The sequence below is a fragment of the Falco cherrug genome, chromosome 11, assembly GCF_023634085.1.
Source record: "Falco cherrug isolate bFalChe1 chromosome 11, bFalChe1.pri, whole genome shotgun sequence".
NCBI classification, from domain to species: domain Eukaryota; kingdom Metazoa; phylum Chordata; class Aves; order Falconiformes; family Falconidae; genus Falco; species Falco cherrug.
In genome coordinates this window covers 23861689-23879438 of record NC_073707.1, presented here as the reverse complement: position 1 = coordinate 23879438, position 17750 = coordinate 23861689, and the positions used below count along the sequence as shown (strand labels likewise).

Sequence of the window (17750 nt, the reverse complement as noted above, 5' to 3'; positions counted from 1 at the left end):
ATGGAAAAATATTCCCTGGATGTGTTACCAAATGCTGTTTTGTTATGATCAAAGCCAGAAAACTCAAAGAACTATATCATCTTGGAGTAGCCTCAGACTGGAATGTGAAGTCTATGTACTACTTTCTCAAAGGTGCTTTGCAATTCAATAGTAAGTCTTTGAGCTTTGTAGCTCTTCCCCATCAGAAATGTTGCTGACAAGTTGGAAATCTTTTCATACTCCAAGCTTCACTGAAACTATAGAGGAACACTCTCAAGCACTTTTCTTTTATGAAGATGTTTGCTTTAACCTGATATGCTCAGCATGAGCCACAAAACAAGTCTATTAATGTTGCCAGCTGTGGTGCTACCCAACAGGGCACAAGTCTTTGCCCTGAAGGCATCTCTGCAGGAGAAAGCCTAGGAGTAATCCAGCCTCCATCTAAGAAACCAATCTTGCAGAGCATTAGCATCTTCCACTTCTTGCCACATTCAGCAAGCTGGAGAAAGAGGAGGGCCTGCATAAGCAAGTCAGCACAGAACACAGAGCTGCAGTGAGGTTGCTTCATGGTGGGTTAGGTCATCTGAAAGTCACAGTCTACAAAGGTCAAAGTGCCTGCTACAGACAGGTTATTCAGCATTTTGTGTACACTTCGAATACGCTTTAATTCAGTTCCCAAGATGGGAGGTTCCCTTTGTAAATCTCTGGGTGTTCCTTTGGAATTCCCAGATTTTATCTCAGATGAACCCTGGTGTATCTGTATCTTGCTCCTGGGTAATGATATTTCACTATTCCAACAGAGTTTTACCTCAGGAGGTTTTGTTAACCAAACTTGTAGGTTAATAAATCATATAAATCCTGCATTTCCTTATTGCATCTGGCTTATTGTTTCAGCCTTTATTTCCTGCTCCTGTTTGATATTCTGGCTTCAACTCAATCCAGTGTTGATTTAACCCAGCAAAACTATTTTACTGAACATATTTGCAGTCTGATAGTTCGGATAAACTCTTTAACAAATGTTTCCTTAACAAATCCACACCATATTCTTGAAGCCCCTTTTGAATGCTTGTGTCCTGGCCCTGACTGACTCATGGTTGTGACAGGAAATGCAACACACTCACAGCCCAATTGTGACATTAATGTCATAGTGCCAAACACACCACGTGAACAACCAACACTCAAACAATTTAAAAGATGATGGTGGTATTAAAGATAGGTGCTGATACCTAACTCCTTGAGTAAGAATATCTCCCGTGGGACAAGAACTCTCTGGCCCTGTTCTCATGCTTGGCATGTAGGATGCTATTTTCAAGGGGCACAAATAGATGTTGCTCTCAGTCACTTACTCATTCTCAAATCGGGGTACACTGGGGCATGCCCAGACGGTCTTTTTAGGATGGGCTGCAAACACAGGTGAAAGGCCCCTCCAGAGAGCATGACAGACCTAGGAACTTAGGACACCTTTAGCACAACCCTAAGCAATTTATAACAGAATCAGGCATATATGAACAGCCTATATATAAATCTGACAGGTTTTCTACAGATATCTGGACAGGAGGCAGGCAGATCTAGCAGCAAGCACATCATGCTCTTAGTTTTTGTAAGACTGCTCTTTAAGAGCTCTGTGGACATACCCAAGATGGCTCAAAATCTGAACATCCAAGACTACCAGAAACTAAACTCATACCTTCATTTTCCTGCTGGTTAGATAATTCTTAATGCAGTGCTTGACTCCTGCCAAGAATTAACCTCCCTTCCAACTGTCATAATTTCAAGTTGGATTTGAAATGCAACACTGTTGTCAAACAAACTGCTAAAAGTATAGAAGATGCTGAACTGTTAGAAAATGCTAGTCCTTGATGAAGTTGTCCCTTTCAGGACTACAGTAACTGGCACAACAGTTGCTATGGTAACAGATCATGGCTTACTAAATACAGGAATATCCATTTTTTTTAAGGTGCTATAAAATTAAAAGATTCTGTTTTGTAATCAAACACACATTTTTCCATCAATTTTGCATTTTAATTACCAAAAAGCCACCCTTGCCAAACTACACTCAACATTACAATTTAATCCACGATAACCAAATGACTGTTCAAGGTTCCTTTTCCATATGCATTGTAATAAATGGGCCGCTGTCTCTTACTTCAAAAGAAGCAAGAAGTGTGTCAAATACCTGAACTTCAAACTTGGGTATCAACAGAGCTAGATTTCATTGGAGGAGAGCCATGGGTCTTTTGCAAAACAATATAAAACCACAAGCAAAATCCAAAACAATCATATGGAATGACTCCAGTAAAGTAATTGTGGAACACAGTATGAGTCTGGTCCAGGATGAAACACCTGAATGAATGAATCATGGTTATTATGAACCAATAATCATGATTCAAGTTTATTTATAAAACACTTGGAAACCACAGGCAAACATGCAGCTAGGAACTCCCGAAAGAGCTCTCACAGAATAATCTACAACTTAAACTCTTCCAGGATTGATAACCTGCTTCAATCTGCATTCTCATCAAGGCACAGCATATGCCAAGTGCATATAAAAAGAAGTAAAAACCCTAAACTTTGAATCTTGAGGTCATGGGGAATCATAAAAGGCATTAATAATGCACAATGCTATGCAAGCACTTAACAGGGGCACTGTCAGCGGTCCCATGGATAATACATAAAATAGAGCAGAATTCAGCCCTAGCCTTTCACTGCTCTGTAGTCCTAAATACTTGTTTGTTGCTAGGGTGACAAGATCTACCTCTTACTACATTGGGGAATAGCTCCACTAAGTTAAGAAGTCAATACTTAAAATCCAAGTCACATTTTATAGCTAGACTGACCTACATGGGAATACAGAATCATAGAATGGTTTGGGTTGGAAGGGACCTTAAAGATCATCTAGTTGCAGCCCCTCTGCCATGGGCGGGGACACCTTCCACTAGACCAGGTTGCTCAAAGCCCCATCCAGCCTGGCCCTGAACGCTGCCAGGGATGGGGCACCCACAGCTGCTCTGGGCAAGCTGTGCCAGTGCCTCACCACCCTCATAGTGAAGAATTTCTTCCCTATATCTAATCTAAATCTACCCTCTTTCAGTTTAAAGCCATATCTATTAAATATTAGGAAGCATCCACTGGTAATTAACTCTTTGGTATGACTCCTATATACACCATACAGACCCAGATAAAAGTCCCCAGCTGCCACTTGCAATCAAATTTCAGTTACTGGGTTATGAGAAATTGCTGACACCTAAGAACTACAGACATGGAGATAGAGAACACACGTGGACAAAAATAAAAGCGCATGCTTACCGGTACCTTCATTTTAAAGTCATCTCGATAGAGTTTAATGCCAATGTCAGCGATTGTCCTTTGGATAAAGCGTGAGGGTCGTAGGACAAACACCAGCTGCAGGTTTCCTGGAAATGCTCCCTGCAAGAAATATAGAACTATTAGAAGGCACAACTCTGCCTTAAAGGAAGGCCAAGGGAATTCTCAGTCAAGTGTTTCCTAAAGAGGGCAAAGCAGGTAGCTCATATTGAACCTTGCTCAGTCCAGCTGCTAATATCAGCTGGTCCCTTCAGCACGTGCCTACTGCCACAGCCTCCAAAGCCAATAGAAAGACTGGCCCATGGATTTTAGTGCCCAGCCATACATTGTTTTCTGATATGGATTTAGCACAGAGCTCTAAAGTTTCTGCACTGGTGCCTTCCTTCCCAGATCTGAATCACACCACGCTCCCTTCACACCACCACGCCAAGGTTTCCCATTCTTTTTAGGCTGCAGCCACTAGAGGGCAAAACTGGCTACCCTCGTTGGACTGGGTGGAAGAAGCTGGTGGCACAGATTAATTCCCCAGGCTGACTTACCTTCTCACTCTGGAAAAGGTTTTTAATCTTTTTAACCTCACGTATTTTTTTCCCTACACACAGGCACTCAGCACACTCATTAGACATGGCCCTGCCTGCAACACCCAGCCTATAACTCTCATGCACTCCTCAGAGCTCCTCAAGCGTAAGGAAAGAACAATTTCTAGAAGAGAGCAGCTAGAAAGAACTGAAAACGAAATGCAGTTCTGTCTAAATTCCTTGAAGGGACTTAAAGTCACCTTGGTCATCCCTCCATTCTACACCTCTGTGTATAAGCGCTTGCTACTCACACAGCACATGCTCCTGGCAATAGATGTATGAAACCAACTGCTTTTATTAGCACTGAAAGTCAGTGCTTAACTCCAACTTTTGCAAATGAGATATAATAAGTTATTAAGAGTTTCTGAACAGAGATCACTTACTACCATGCAGACACAAGCCCCTTGGGATCCATTTCTTTCATAAGCAGGCCACGTCATCACTCCTTAGGGCATAGAAGGCTACTTCTGCTATCCACTTCTAGGAACCAATTTCAAATTGCTATAATTTATATTGCTGTCAACCCAGCAAACAAGCAATTTGTCCTACTTCATCAGTAAAGGCGGCTGTGTAATTTGTTACTGCAGCTTCCTCCCTCTCTTACTTAACACTGATGAGCTTCAGGGCAGGGGAGAATCTGCATCCACAGTCAGAAAATGGGAGCTAAAAATGAGCATGTGAGACTGCATCCTGTGCCAAAGTTCAGTGGATAATTTTAATTTCTAGAAGATAAATAATAAAAGCAAGCACTTACTGCTATTCGTGTCAGGGATGCCTTGACTGCACTCCATTTGTCCCGTCGTCTGTCTATGATGATGATGAATCCGATGCTGGCAGCTTCCAGACTGCAAAACAGATGAAATAAGTATGCTGGGTTACATGGAGATACTCCTGTTCCAAGGAAGTGTACTGCAGCAAAAAAACCAGGCTCCGTCAGATCACCCTCTAAGCCCATTACAAAAATGCAACGTACAGTGAAAAGTATAAGTATTGGGCAGAAATTCACATGAAAACGAAAGCCAGCAAATTTTCTTTCCAGTGTAAAGCTAGCAGCTTACACAAAACATGAATATTTTATCTGCTAAATCTGTCAGCTGCTATGCTATTCCGTTGCCAAATCTAGATGATATGAATAGTTCAGGATCACAAATTACACTGTACTGTATTGAAGACAAAAACCTCAGATCTTGTTTTCTCTGCAAAATAATTCAGGTTAATAGACACCCCACTTCACTCTTCATTCTCCAAGCACGCTGACATCTGACAGGGGCACTTAGCTCCTTGGAGTCAGCATCCCCCTACTGTCACCACCTCCCCTGTGTACACAATGCCTCAGAAATTCTGAGAGGCAAAGCAGGAATGGAAGAGTTGTATCTTGCCAACCACAAACTGGTTCTAAGGTTACAAGTCATTCAAAAGCATCCTTTTAACGTATTGGCTAGAATAACTGTTACTGTTCCTTCCCAGTACTTTTCAAGGAGGATCTATGAGGCACTGCTGTGATGCTCCATCCCATCTATGTAGACTGCATAAATATCCCATCTTCTCCCCGTCTCTCAAAACCCCCACTTTGGTGTGCAGGGCTTCAGCAGGACTGCTCTACCTTCTGCCTTCCAAGAGTGTTCAGAGTTGGAGAGAAGTTCTTGGAAGCTAGGAAGTACACATCAAGAAAAACCTCCAGAAATGTCATTATAGCAGGATGACTTAGTCATCTCTGGACAAACCCGAGGCAGGCAGAAAGAGTAAAAAAGTTATAATCAAAGGACATACTGCAATCAAACATCTAATCACAGATTAAGATCAAAGAAATCTTATAAGACATTTCCTTGATCCCTTTTCCATTGTCCGTACAAGAACAACCCAGGAACACTGTTTTCACGGGTCATTCTATGCAAACTCATGTCAATAATCCACCAAAAAGCACCAGTGTTAGCAACTCTGAGCTTCTGCTACAGCTCTGCAGGATCAAGAACAGCAACTTGAAAACCAAAGTCACACAAATCTGGGATGCTATGCAATTGTTCCTAATAGTTCATACCAGTAATAAGAAAACTCACTGAATTTCCCACTTCAACATTTTTACAGCATTGCTCTGAAAATTACAAAATTTAATGACAATAGATGATCTTTCCTCTTAAGTAGTGCAATGTGCAGCTTTTCATACAAAGGATAGAAAAATGTGTTTGCAGCAGTGCCTCTCAAGCACGGGGAAGATAATTAATCAGGTTTTCCCTTTTATATATATATACACACACAAATACATGCATATGCTTCAATAGCTTGACAAGTGTTTCAAGAAAAATCTACGTGTTTGCTGTAGATGTTAGGAATCAAAGGTTCAGATGAAACCAACTAAGAAATTGTGTGTATTGCAGATTGTTACAGAAAGGGTGTGAGAAACTAAACACAGAAGTCTCAACTTGGGGCCTTCCTAACCTGCCCAAAAACCTGCATTGATTTTACCAAACTGCTTCAGCCAATTGGGACCAAAAATTGCTTTGGAAGTCTCATAGGTAGGAAAGGCCTGGGAAAATCAGCCTCAGCCTCCAGACCACCGGGTAGCATCTCTGTGGACAGGGTGCCTGTCCTACCTAATGAAGACACATAGAGCAAGGTCAGGCTTTTTCCTGTCTGCCTTGACAACCAATGCTGCAGCATTACAGGTGGGGTGCCAGGAATTTTGCCAAGAAATATTTAGGTCACTACAGAAAGGAAACAGCTGTTAGAAACCAGAGGGTGCAAATGCCTGTAGGAGTCACAGAGGGAAGGAAAGGAAGGGTGGGGTTTTGCTCCTCTGTTCCCATTTAATACCCCTGGCACAGCATCTCACTCCAGGCAAAAGGCTGGGGGTGGCGTAAATCGCCACTGCTCAACATCAGAGCTGCACCTCCCCGGGGCACATGGGTCTGCTGGTCCCCGTGCCAACAAGAGCCCCAGTTACTCCATTTACTGCAGATGAACCCCAAAGCTACAAACCCCCCGTACTCCAGCTAATACAACCACCACCCCAAAAGGTAAAAAAGCCACTGGGAAGCCATCAAATAGAAACACGCCCTAAAAAACAGACTGGGTTGCAGCCAGTTCCCCAGCCTAGGGAAGAGGAGGCCATCCAGTGGACACTGCTGTCTGACCATCCAGTCCACAGAAAACTGGCTTGTTAAAGACGGGATCACACTCACAAACAGATACTTGAAAACTCTCCTACATACTATCAATCAGTTCAGACTAGTCCAGGATAAAGTTTTATAATATTTGATACTGATAATACAGTTATCACAATCCAGTGCTCCCAAAAACAATCCCAGCACCCTTCCTGGCCTCTTGTTAAAGCACAGATTCAAGCACGCTCTGGCCTCATACAGGTGGAGGTTAGCCCTTCTATTTGCAGTTCTTCAAATGACCAGAGAAATGAGTAATCACACGACAAGTGTCCCACTTAGGTTTCTTTGCTCTTGCAGGGAACAGCATTTGATCCAAATATCCATCTAACCAGAACAAATACAAAAAAACCTTGTTGTGACTAATTATTTCAGAAAACAACATTACAATTCAACATCCATGTTGCTTACAGTGTGTTAATGAAAGTTGTCTGTTGTTTGGAACAAATTTGTTAGTGAAATAGTGAGATATGAAGGGGGAATTAAGTCAATGCAACACTTTCAACGCTTATATATTTAGATGACCTTTGAAAAGGCTGTCTCTTTAGTATTCTTTATATATTTTTGACAGCCATGTTAATTTTTGAGAACCACATTAAAGCAGCAGGAAAATGGGAATGTAAGAGAACATAATTTGAATTAAACAGATCACCAAAATATGACCTCTACTCCAAAGAAACAAAGAATATGTATTAGAATCAGCATCTAATTATGTTTTCAGCTCAGACTCCCACAACCACTTTGTAGCTGCTGAATATCTCTCAGACAACAATTTGACACACAGAATCAGGTTCAAATCTGATGCAGTTCCATTGAAACCACTGATATATAACAAAATGACCAAAGAAAGCATGTTAGCTAAAGTTAACAAAATGCTGATATTGGTCTAAAGAAATATATCATTCAACTAATACTAGGATAATAAAAATGAGAACAATCTGTTCTTTGCAAAATTTATAGTGTAGCTAAACCACAACTAACTATACCTATAAGCACCATATTCTCACACACCGATTGCACTTAGTAATTGCTTTCTTTTACCTGTCTACTTGGTTTGAGACTGACTAAAGGCTTTCTAATAGGAGTGTGCATGGAGAATTGGAGGCCTAAAAGAATTCAGAATCAGACCCTTATAACGATACCTTGGCGAGCAAACTGCAATGGAAGTAACTGACAAGAGCATCTGCCAAAAGTAACAAGTACAACTGTGATTTAAACAAACAAAAGTATTTGTGTCAAGTAAAACTTGCCTCTTGACCTCAGCTCTAGCTCTTAACTCCCATTTTTAAAAGCCCCTCTGACATGTAGAGCCAAAGTCACTTAAAAAGGGACCTTTGCTGGTTTTTCAAGTAACATGTCCATGATCAAGCAGTTCATTTTTCCAGATGTTCTTCTGCATGGGGATTTGTAACAGCATCCAAACCTTCAGGCATCAGATGCAACAAGAAAAATTAAATTCATAGAAAACAGGAACAAAGGCTTATGAAATACAGAGACAAGAAAATGCAATAGAAGCAGCAGATTAATTTTCTCATGAAATTAGGCTTGGCAAGACTGGTCTTGGGGGTGGCAAGAGCTGGGAATAGCGAACACATGGGAAAGGGAACACTGCTTATCAGTTGCCACTGCAAATCACAGTGTTTCAGGCCAGTTAAAGAGACAAACTGAGGAAATGAAAGATAAAATAGATGTTGATATAACAAATTGGATTTAAACATGACAAAAGAACAAAGGACAGCAAAATACCACCGAGTGTGCAGCCTAGCTATGTTGGGGCACTACTCACAGTTTTCTTGCTACAAGACCAAGTGTAGTAAATGCAGCTGGCTGGCAAAGACAAAACCTGCCAACAAGCCATGCCTGGCACATAGGGCTGTGGGGGAAGGCACAGGCCAGAACACTTTACTGCACAAACAGTGCAGGTACGATCCTAGCTGCAGAAGTGTACGAAGAACAAGTCAAGACATGAGGTCTGAGAGATTTGTCAGAGTAAAATGAGAACCAGGCCATTAAGCAAACAATTGAGGTACCTATTCCAGTATATGTAATTTACAATGTTGAACTTACTACATTGTCTGAGATGAAATGGGTAAAAACCAAGAAAGAATAGGCTGGAAAATTACATGATTTCAAGGAGGAGGAAAAGAGTAGGCAGAGAAGACAAGAAAACCACGTGCTGCTTTAGCAAAACAGCTGAGCAGCGCACAAAAGAAAATGTGGGAGAACATCTATATCACTCAAAAATCACTCCAGCAGGCTGCACAAAGGCAAGCAGCAAAAAAACCCGTTCACAGATACACCCCAGTAAAACTTGGCTGCGACATGCTGATGGATACAACACAAGGGTCTAGACAAAAGAGGTACTTTGGACAAGAGAAAACTCAAATGGGCCTGTAACTCTGACAGAAGTCTAGACCTCCACCTTCTGCAATGTTATCCCTTGGTTTTCACCTTGATGTTCAGGATTGTACTAATTGTCTTCACTGAGATAAACCAATGGTATTTGTATGTTTGGCTTTTTGTTGTTCAGTTGGGCTTTTTTTTGTTTGGCTTTTGGTGTTTGGTTTTGTTTTTTTTTTACTAGATAGGCCTGGCTGATGTAAGAGCTAAATTTAACCAGGGAAACAGAAAGAGTGTCAGCAAATGATCCTATTTCGGTCAGCATGCTGAAAGGAAAGGTTATACCAAGGTCTGAAGGTCATTTGGCGCTAAGGGATGCATGCAGATAAGCAGCAGTGGGAAGAAGCCCAGCCAAGGTGGCAGCATCAGCACAAGTGGTTGTACAGCTGAGAAACACCACTCGTGTGTGTATCCAGAGGAAGGGAGTTTGTTTAAACACACACACCCTATCAGTAGTTTCTCTGTGTCAGTACTGTAATATCTCTACCCTCATAATGGAAACACACTGGGATCTCTCCAGTCCTCTGAAAAGAGGGATTTGAAGACAAGCGCAGCAGATAAACATCAGGCTTACCACCATATTGATTTCTGGCATATTTTTCTAGATCTACAGACGTCTGGCAGAGAGGTTCCCTTTCCCTGAACAGAATGCATGCAATCAGCAGAGCTGTTTCATCCTCAACTCTGAATTCAGGTTAGCCCTTAAACACCGATTTGAGGAGAACAGAAGATGTCAAATTTCCTGACCTCTTCTGGAAGGAGAGAAGGGTACCTGTTTATCAAAGTTGTTGATCCATATCAATTGGAAGAGAAGGGAATTCTGGCCATGGAATAAACCAAGTAAAGAAGAACTTTCTGGAGCTATCTATTGCAAGTGTGCACGCATAAAGGTATACATGAGTATACGTGGTGTTACTCAGTGTTTGTGGATGTGTATGTATGCAGACTCCCTTAGCGGAGCACTCTCATGAGCAGGTGTTGAGCCAGAGGGAAAATTAATCATATTACAAAAGTCCCAGTGGGCTGATTTTCCACCCAGGAGAACAGTTAATGTTTTAAAGCCTGTAAGTAAACTGTGGTATGCCACAGCTGGTAAAGCCAAATTTGCTCAGCAACATCAAAGACAAGTGTATGCCTGCGCATCTGAATAACAACATTTACTGTCTATCTTTTCAATGTTTTGTCATATAGCTGCATAAGAGTAATCGTTCCAGAGGGACTTAGAAAGTTACTAACTTACTGGATGATGTCATCTGCAATTGCAGATCTTATCTCCACAACTAGCATGAATCTTTTTCTATAGGATGTGCAGGAACAGACACTACAAATGATAGATATTCTCTTTATGTTTGCCTGAAAATCAATGCTGATTTGTATGGTTCATTGAGCTATGAAGAAGTATTTCCTATGATAAACAAGGCAAACTCCTTTTCAAACTATACTTCCTCTTACCTGATTCACGGCCATGCCCTTTGTAACGCCACAAGAGTTAGAGACTATTATCTTCTCTTAGTCACTTTGATACCTGCACCTCTTCATTGAGAATTAAAATAAAGGGTGAACTACTAGCAGTGAAACAACACATACAAGAAGACTGTTGTAATATGCACAGTAGTATGCAATACAGTAGTGCTGATGAAAGTAACAAATGCAGTCCCTTTACTGCTTGCTGAGATGTTATGATAGAAGCACTCTCTGTGCATGGACCAGCAAACTGCAGACTAACAAGACTCTGCTGCACCCAAACAGGTCCACTACTTATGCCACATTAAGATTGTACATCATATAATTATGTCACAAATCACACAACCAAAGCTTGCTGCTCAGGTTCTTCCTCCTCTAAGTTAAAACCTTTGTCCCTCACTATCTACATAAAGGATGACAAGCTTCAAATAGTGACTCAAGAAATGTGGTCAATCTTCCTAAAAGCACTGCAAGAAAAACTAGCAAACTCCCTGGAAAACTCACATCCCTACAGTGTGATATATGACTGAACCCAAGAGTCAAAGCAATGTGCTGGTACACAGAAAATGTAGGTTCAAACCCCAGTCTTTCACTGACCTTGAACAGGTCATTTAAATCAAACTGAATAGGCACTTACTCAAGTTTTGGTGAGCCTATCTGTAGTATAAGATATTACTTACACATACCTCATCATCTGTAAAATAGGCACATTGCAGATCTCCTGACTTTAAAAGTTTTGAAACTTAATTTATCATCTTTTGTGCATTGCTCTGGGATTCCTCAGGGGAAAAGAAAACACAAAACTGATAAATAGAATCAAAGCAAAGGTCCATCTAGGCCAATACCTTGTCTCCAATATTGGTTGGCAGTGCATACTGAGGCAAAAGCAGAAGGAAAGCAAAAAGGGCAATCTTTCTTCTGGTATATTCTCCCAAGTCCCAGCATGAAGAAATACAAGGATTTCTTCAGCCAGAGTTTGCACCCGAGCCATTGTGTTCAGCTGCCATTGATGGAGCTATCCCTCATGAATTTGGCTAATTGCTTTTGAACCCATCTCTACTTTTGGCTTTCACACAGGCTGAAGAAGCTTAATGCATTTCTGTCTATCACGTTGACAATGTAAAGTGCTAGATTCCCAACATGTGACAACATTACTGGGAATCACCCACCAGCATACCAAATGCAGAGAACTGGAAAACTAGGTTTGTGTTTTTCTCAGCTACTATTGCTGTTTTGTTAACCCTGAAGCTGGTCATCCTCCCAGTCCCAATGCTAGTGAAGAAATACCTAAGACAGAGTTTCTTCTGGCAGAACAAAAGCCCTACAGAGCAGAGCTAAACAATGACACTGTTAAGTTCACAGTATGTGGTTTCTCTCAGCTTGCTTTGGCAAGTCTGTACGGGGAATACATGTAGGTGGAGCTGGAAAACTTACTCAAACTTGAAGGAGGCACGTTTTCCCCTCATCATCCTCTAAGCACCTTTATACACAAGACCACAGGAAATAATAAATCCCTGCTGTGCTTCTAACTTGCACAAGCAGCCATAGTCCAGAGGCAGGATCAGGGGACTGAAAAAATATTCAGCGCTTTTTTTGGATAAACAAAAAGTAATTCAGCAGCCAGGCCTTAGAACGTTTCCTTAGCACAGTGGAAATGCATTTGTTTCACTATCCTAGACAAACATCAAGGAAAACATCTAGAACAACCTCCCAATAAACAAAACATCAGAAAGCACATTGTGCTTGCCAGAATCCTGTCACCAGGGCACCTGGCTTGCTTTCTCAGAAAAGAGAAAGCTGCACAGAAAGGTGCCCTCAGAGATAGGCAGCAGCAGGACTTATGTAAGTTTGGCTCCTTCCACATGCAACCCTTCCCTTGTTACACCTAGTCCTCCTGACAGCTTTCACAAATGCTCCTCAACTCCCTTTTGATCTGCTATTTTTACTGCTGCTCTTCAGATCTATACCCCCTCCCACCCAGTTCAAGCCCTGAACAGAAAACCTGTCCTGTGTAAAGCTTTCTTTCCCGTGCAAATGACGCAAGTGGCTCCTAGGGCCTCCTGTACACAGCCAAGTTCCACACTGACTGGACGAATGCAGAGTCACTGGCACATCCTGGTAGCACCCCTGAAAGCAGTGAGCCGCTGAGAAAGCAAAGCTCTGGGAAATCAAGACATTTGTGCGTAGCCTCACCTGGGAATGCTGGTTAGATATGTGACCACATTCAGAAAATCTTCATCAGGTATGTCGCTGAATCCTGCAAATTCTGGAAAGGTTATAATGGGTGCTCCATCCTTCCCTCTTCCTCCTGCAAAAGAGAGGTTGTAAAAATTAGAGTATGATTTTATGTCTTCGGACAGACTGGTCAGTACTTAAATGGGAAGCACTGGCATATACCTCATTGAAAAGCACCCAGATCCAGTACACATGATCAGTGTCCCACTCGATATTATAATTGACTGTAGTTTCACCAGCTGAGATTCTAGCCTCTGCTGTTTATTCTCAGCTTTTTCATGAACCTTCTGCATAGTTCTGGTTAAGTGTTTTCTTTGGTTCATATTTTCAAGTAATTTCTTGTGATAATATTACATTTTTCTATGTATAGGTAGAGGACTCTGGTTTCTTCTAGACATTAAATGAAATTAAGTAGTAGAGCTTATAAGCTTTGAATACACACATATAACCCATGACACAGGCATAGGACCAATCAAGTCTTAGGTTTTTCCTTAACAAAAAAAAAAAGCATTCAAAGTGCATGGAGTATTTAATCAATGAATTTTGCTCATCTTGTTTATTTGCATCTAACCTCCATTAAATAGGACAGAAAGGTCATAAGCAGCAAGGTCAAGAAAAGTCCCTATCTGAGGGACTCCATGATCCAAACAGCAGTATTCAAACTCTGGTAGAGCTACGGGATGCATGGAACCCAGCCCTTTATAACTAAGCAGCCTTTACAGTTCTCCTGAAACAATGCTCAGCCCTAGTAGATGGTGCAGTACGCAGCACAAACCCCGTTCCCTTGCAGGACCAATCCTAACTTGGTTCTGCTAATAAATCTGGGCATCACTCAAACCACACAGAAGTTAACAGGACTTTTCTCACCAACTTGGACTCAGACAGAGAGCAAACGAGGCAGTAGCATGTAAAAGTATAAACGCAATGAAACAAAGCTTTTGTTACTGGTACCTTATTGCTTAGTGCTCCTTAGATACTGTATTAAGGACATGCTTTTCCCTGAGTCTTTCTCCTTCCTCTGCAATCTCTCTGTCAGCCTTTTTTTTACACCAGCCTGAGGAATTCTCTATTAACCCAATACTGAGCCTAGTCCTGCAGTACAGACAGTTTTCCTAGTCATTTACTACCCAAAGAAGATTCTTGTCCAAGGAATAGCCATGTCCTGGGTTTCCCCTTAGTGAAAAAGAAACAGTGAGGCAGGCAGAAAATTACCTTCCGCAAGGAAAGTATCAAATAGATTATCCCATTAGGAGCATGAGAGGAAACAGAGACTTAGGGAGAAAAACATGAATTCTCATTCCTCAAAATGACCCCCTAAATCTCTATAAACGAGCCCTGTTTCCAGGCTGCTCCCACAGATTATTGCCTTCTGTTGACAACCACAGCTGATGCCACAAACGACTTGCTCCTGCTTTGGCGGCTGTTGCAAAAAGGTGCTCCAGTAATTCCTATAGCTACGTCTGTGTAAAGTGGTCAGTCCCTTGCTAGTCCTGATCCTCTCTCTGCCCACCCCTCCCAGCCTCAGTTGGATTATTTAAGGTCCCTTCTGTGCTGTCCAGCCATGGAGCTGGGATGCTGAGGACAAAAATACTTGCATAAAGAAAAAGTTAGGGCTCTAGAAAACAGGAATTTCTAACAAGGAAACCCTTTTCCTTCCTGACATTTGGTGACACGGTAGCTGCATCAAGACACTACCTTTAGCCCCTATTTTCCTTTCTGAAAATTGATTGTTGCTTTGATGACACCTGAAAATGACTCAGTTGTGTTACATCAACAACTAAACTCACCCTGCCAGAGAAAAGAGAGGCCTACAGAGCCTCAAGCAGCTTTCAGCCAAAACGCAAAGAAAGAAAACTATCACCCACATGACACTTTTTGAATTGGATGCTCAATTGTTGAGCTGAGCACTTTTCCAGCCTCCGCTTTGGCAGACAGCAGCGTGGTCTCGGGGCAGCCTCTGCAGCCCGCAGTGACACTAATTGTGCCATCACGCAGACCTGAGTGCTCCAGCCAGCAGGGACCCAGTCCGGACGGTTTGTTGCAGGTTCTTGGTGACACGTCCTGGACACTGGCACTAAAAGGCAGGAAAACAAAGCCACTCGCCTGCTCTGCCTCTTCTTGCAGAGTTCGATGCGTGACATGGTGCTTCACAGACGGTATCTTGTGTGCGTGCACAAGGTTCCTTGGCACCACGGTTTCCCATTCACATGTTTCGGATGCGTGTAGATACCCTAAATGGGGGAGGGTGCAGTAACCTGGAATATTATGGTTTAAGGCAGTAATATTTGTTACTGGAGGAAATGATTCCCCTGGCTCCCCTGCTTCAACGCCTGATCATTTACCTGCAGTTATCCTCAAGTTTTGTTTAAGCTACAAGTTTCACATGGCACTTCTAATGCTCCTGCTGATGAGGATCTCTTTGTGTTTCTCTTGCCCTCCCTTTCTCTTGCATCCACATTCAAACGTGCTCTCTTCCTCCGGCCTCTTTGCCCCAAGCCAGATGAGGCAGGTTGCTGAGGCACTGTGTGTATGTGGGTGTGTATTTTTATGACAGGATCTTCTCCTACAAAAAGCCATTCAAGGAATGAATTAAGCAGGCTGAACACTGACTTCTTCACTACCAGCAACAAATCTAGATGGACACTTAGGAGCAGCCTCACACTGAGCATTCATCTAAGAGCCAGATGCTCCTTGCCTATGACTAGGCCACATGCCCTTGACAGTTCTTGGACTCCATCTGATTCTCCAAGGTGAAGGCAGTACTCTCTGCTGCAACCAGAACAGAAGAACACTCCGAATGTTCTTGAGTACAGCTGTATTTCAGACAAAGGAACAAACAAGGAAACCCTCAGTTCCTGCCACACCATGAAATCAGGATGAAGTTTGAGGGAGTTCTGCGATCAGAAATTGTTAAGTGCTATGACAAGGAGAGAACACAAATGTCTGAAGTGTTGGATGACAAGTAATAACACAAACGTTAAGAATGGATTGTTCCTACCCATATCTGAATCTTGAGCAGCAGCTGAGTTACAAGGGAAAATGATCCATATATCTAGCAAGGCAACAAGAGTAGATGTTAAGGGATATAAGGCCAAGGGTGTCTGGAAAACTCTCTCCTCTGGATGAGAAATCAGTTCCATACATCTAAACGTTAATGCCATTTTGTTTCCTTACACTAAACCAAGATTTGCTGCAGTACACAAATTTCTGCAGAATGTGAACTGACAGGCTGCAGCCCTTTTTTTCCTAGGCCACCAACCCTGCCTTCTAGGCAGTTGCCACTAGATTTCTTCCAGTCCTTAAAATACTTCAACTGGCTACTATTCAGTGTCCTGGAAGGGCAGTGAGCACAAACTAAAAACCAACAGGGACAGTCTTCAGCCAGTTCCACAGCCATAAGGACTAAGTGCATGGAATTTGGCCCCAAGGACTCTCTGTACACAATCCCTTCACTTGCTGGGACTGTGCACCACCCCTACACTCCTGGGCATCACTTGTGAAAAGTGCAAATTGCTGAACAGAAATTTTACAATCCATCATCAGTAAGGGAGACAGGGACAGAATGAGCTCCAGCAGCTCAACAGAAGGCCAAAAGAATTAAAAAAAACAAACCAAACACTTCTCAAGGGAAAAGGAAAAAAAACAAACCAAACATTTCATGTAGCAAGTGAGGGCAGGAGGAGGAAGGCAGAAAAGAAGTGCTGACTAGAATGAGCCACATGAACACAGCATAGAGCTGAGGGGGTTACATTATGGCTACTTGAGGTACACCTGCTCCATTCAGCAGCATCTCTGCAGCAAGATAAGGGGGCCCAAGGACTGCCAGGAGCAAAGGAGCTTCACAAAAAGCCAGGGCAAGATGAGGCGTGAGCTGAGATAAAAGAGTCCCATGGGAGATGTGAGCAATTACTTGAGTTTAGTGCAGTCAGAAGGACAAAGATATACTGAAAAATAGGTGTCGGGAGCAAGGCTAGGCCTGGCAGCTGTGCTTAAGCAGCACACAGGCCTCTCTCACTGACTTGCAGCTCCTCCAGGCACCATTAGATGCCACCCTGCAGCACTCTTCAGGAGACCCAGCCACCTCAAACACCTCCTGGTAGCTCCAAATGCTGGTGCCCGGCCAGGGAAAGAGCAGCTGGTGGCAGCAGCCACAAGAGTTGAAGGTTCCTCTGGCAGGAGGGGAGGTTCGGGGCTGTTCTCTGGCTGAACTGACATGAGGCTGACTCCTGACCCTGCCGTAGGAGAGCCAGGCCATCCCGCTGGCAGTCTCCGTGTGTCACTGCTGCTCAGCCAGCCCCAGGGTTTTGCCTCCCAAGGAAACTCGACTCTATTTTGCCTACCTTCTCCTGATGCAGACCTGAACGCCCCTCCCAGACATCACCCATGAATACAACACATGCCATCACCCTGATTCAGCTCCATCATTTTCCTTCAGGAGATCCATCTCCTTTCTGCTCTCTACCTGTGCAGATAGCAACCTGCCTGGCATTCAACCCAAACTCATTCTGATTACAAATTTTGATGTATGATCAGAGTTAAACTATCAGCAAGCAGTTAAATCATTTGCATTCCGGGTCACACACAGAGGTGCATCAAACTCAACAACTTGGAG

At 42.7% G+C, this 17750-nt stretch overlaps 1 protein-coding gene across 6 annotated transcripts in view; it reads right to left on the bottom strand.

Moving 5' to 3' along the window:
- The window catches only part of MCF2L2 (MCF.2 cell line derived transforming sequence-like 2), a 181087-nt gene that overhangs the window by 116048 nt on the left and 47289 nt on the right, over positions 1–17750 (bottom strand). For 5 of the 6 annotated variants that reach the window (XM_055723577.1, XM_005438482.3, XM_027804255.2 and 2 more), the window contains exons 3-5: positions 13097–13211; positions 4636–4726; positions 3286–3405 (exon numbers count right to left, since the gene is read on the bottom strand). In XM_055723577.1, coding sequence (XP_055579552.1) covers positions 3286–3405; positions 4636–4726; positions 13097–13211 — 326 coding nt within the window. The remainder of the gene's footprint in view (positions 1–3285; positions 3406–4635; positions 4727–13096; positions 13212–17750) is intronic. The other variant, XM_055723576.1, reaches the window with a different exon arrangement.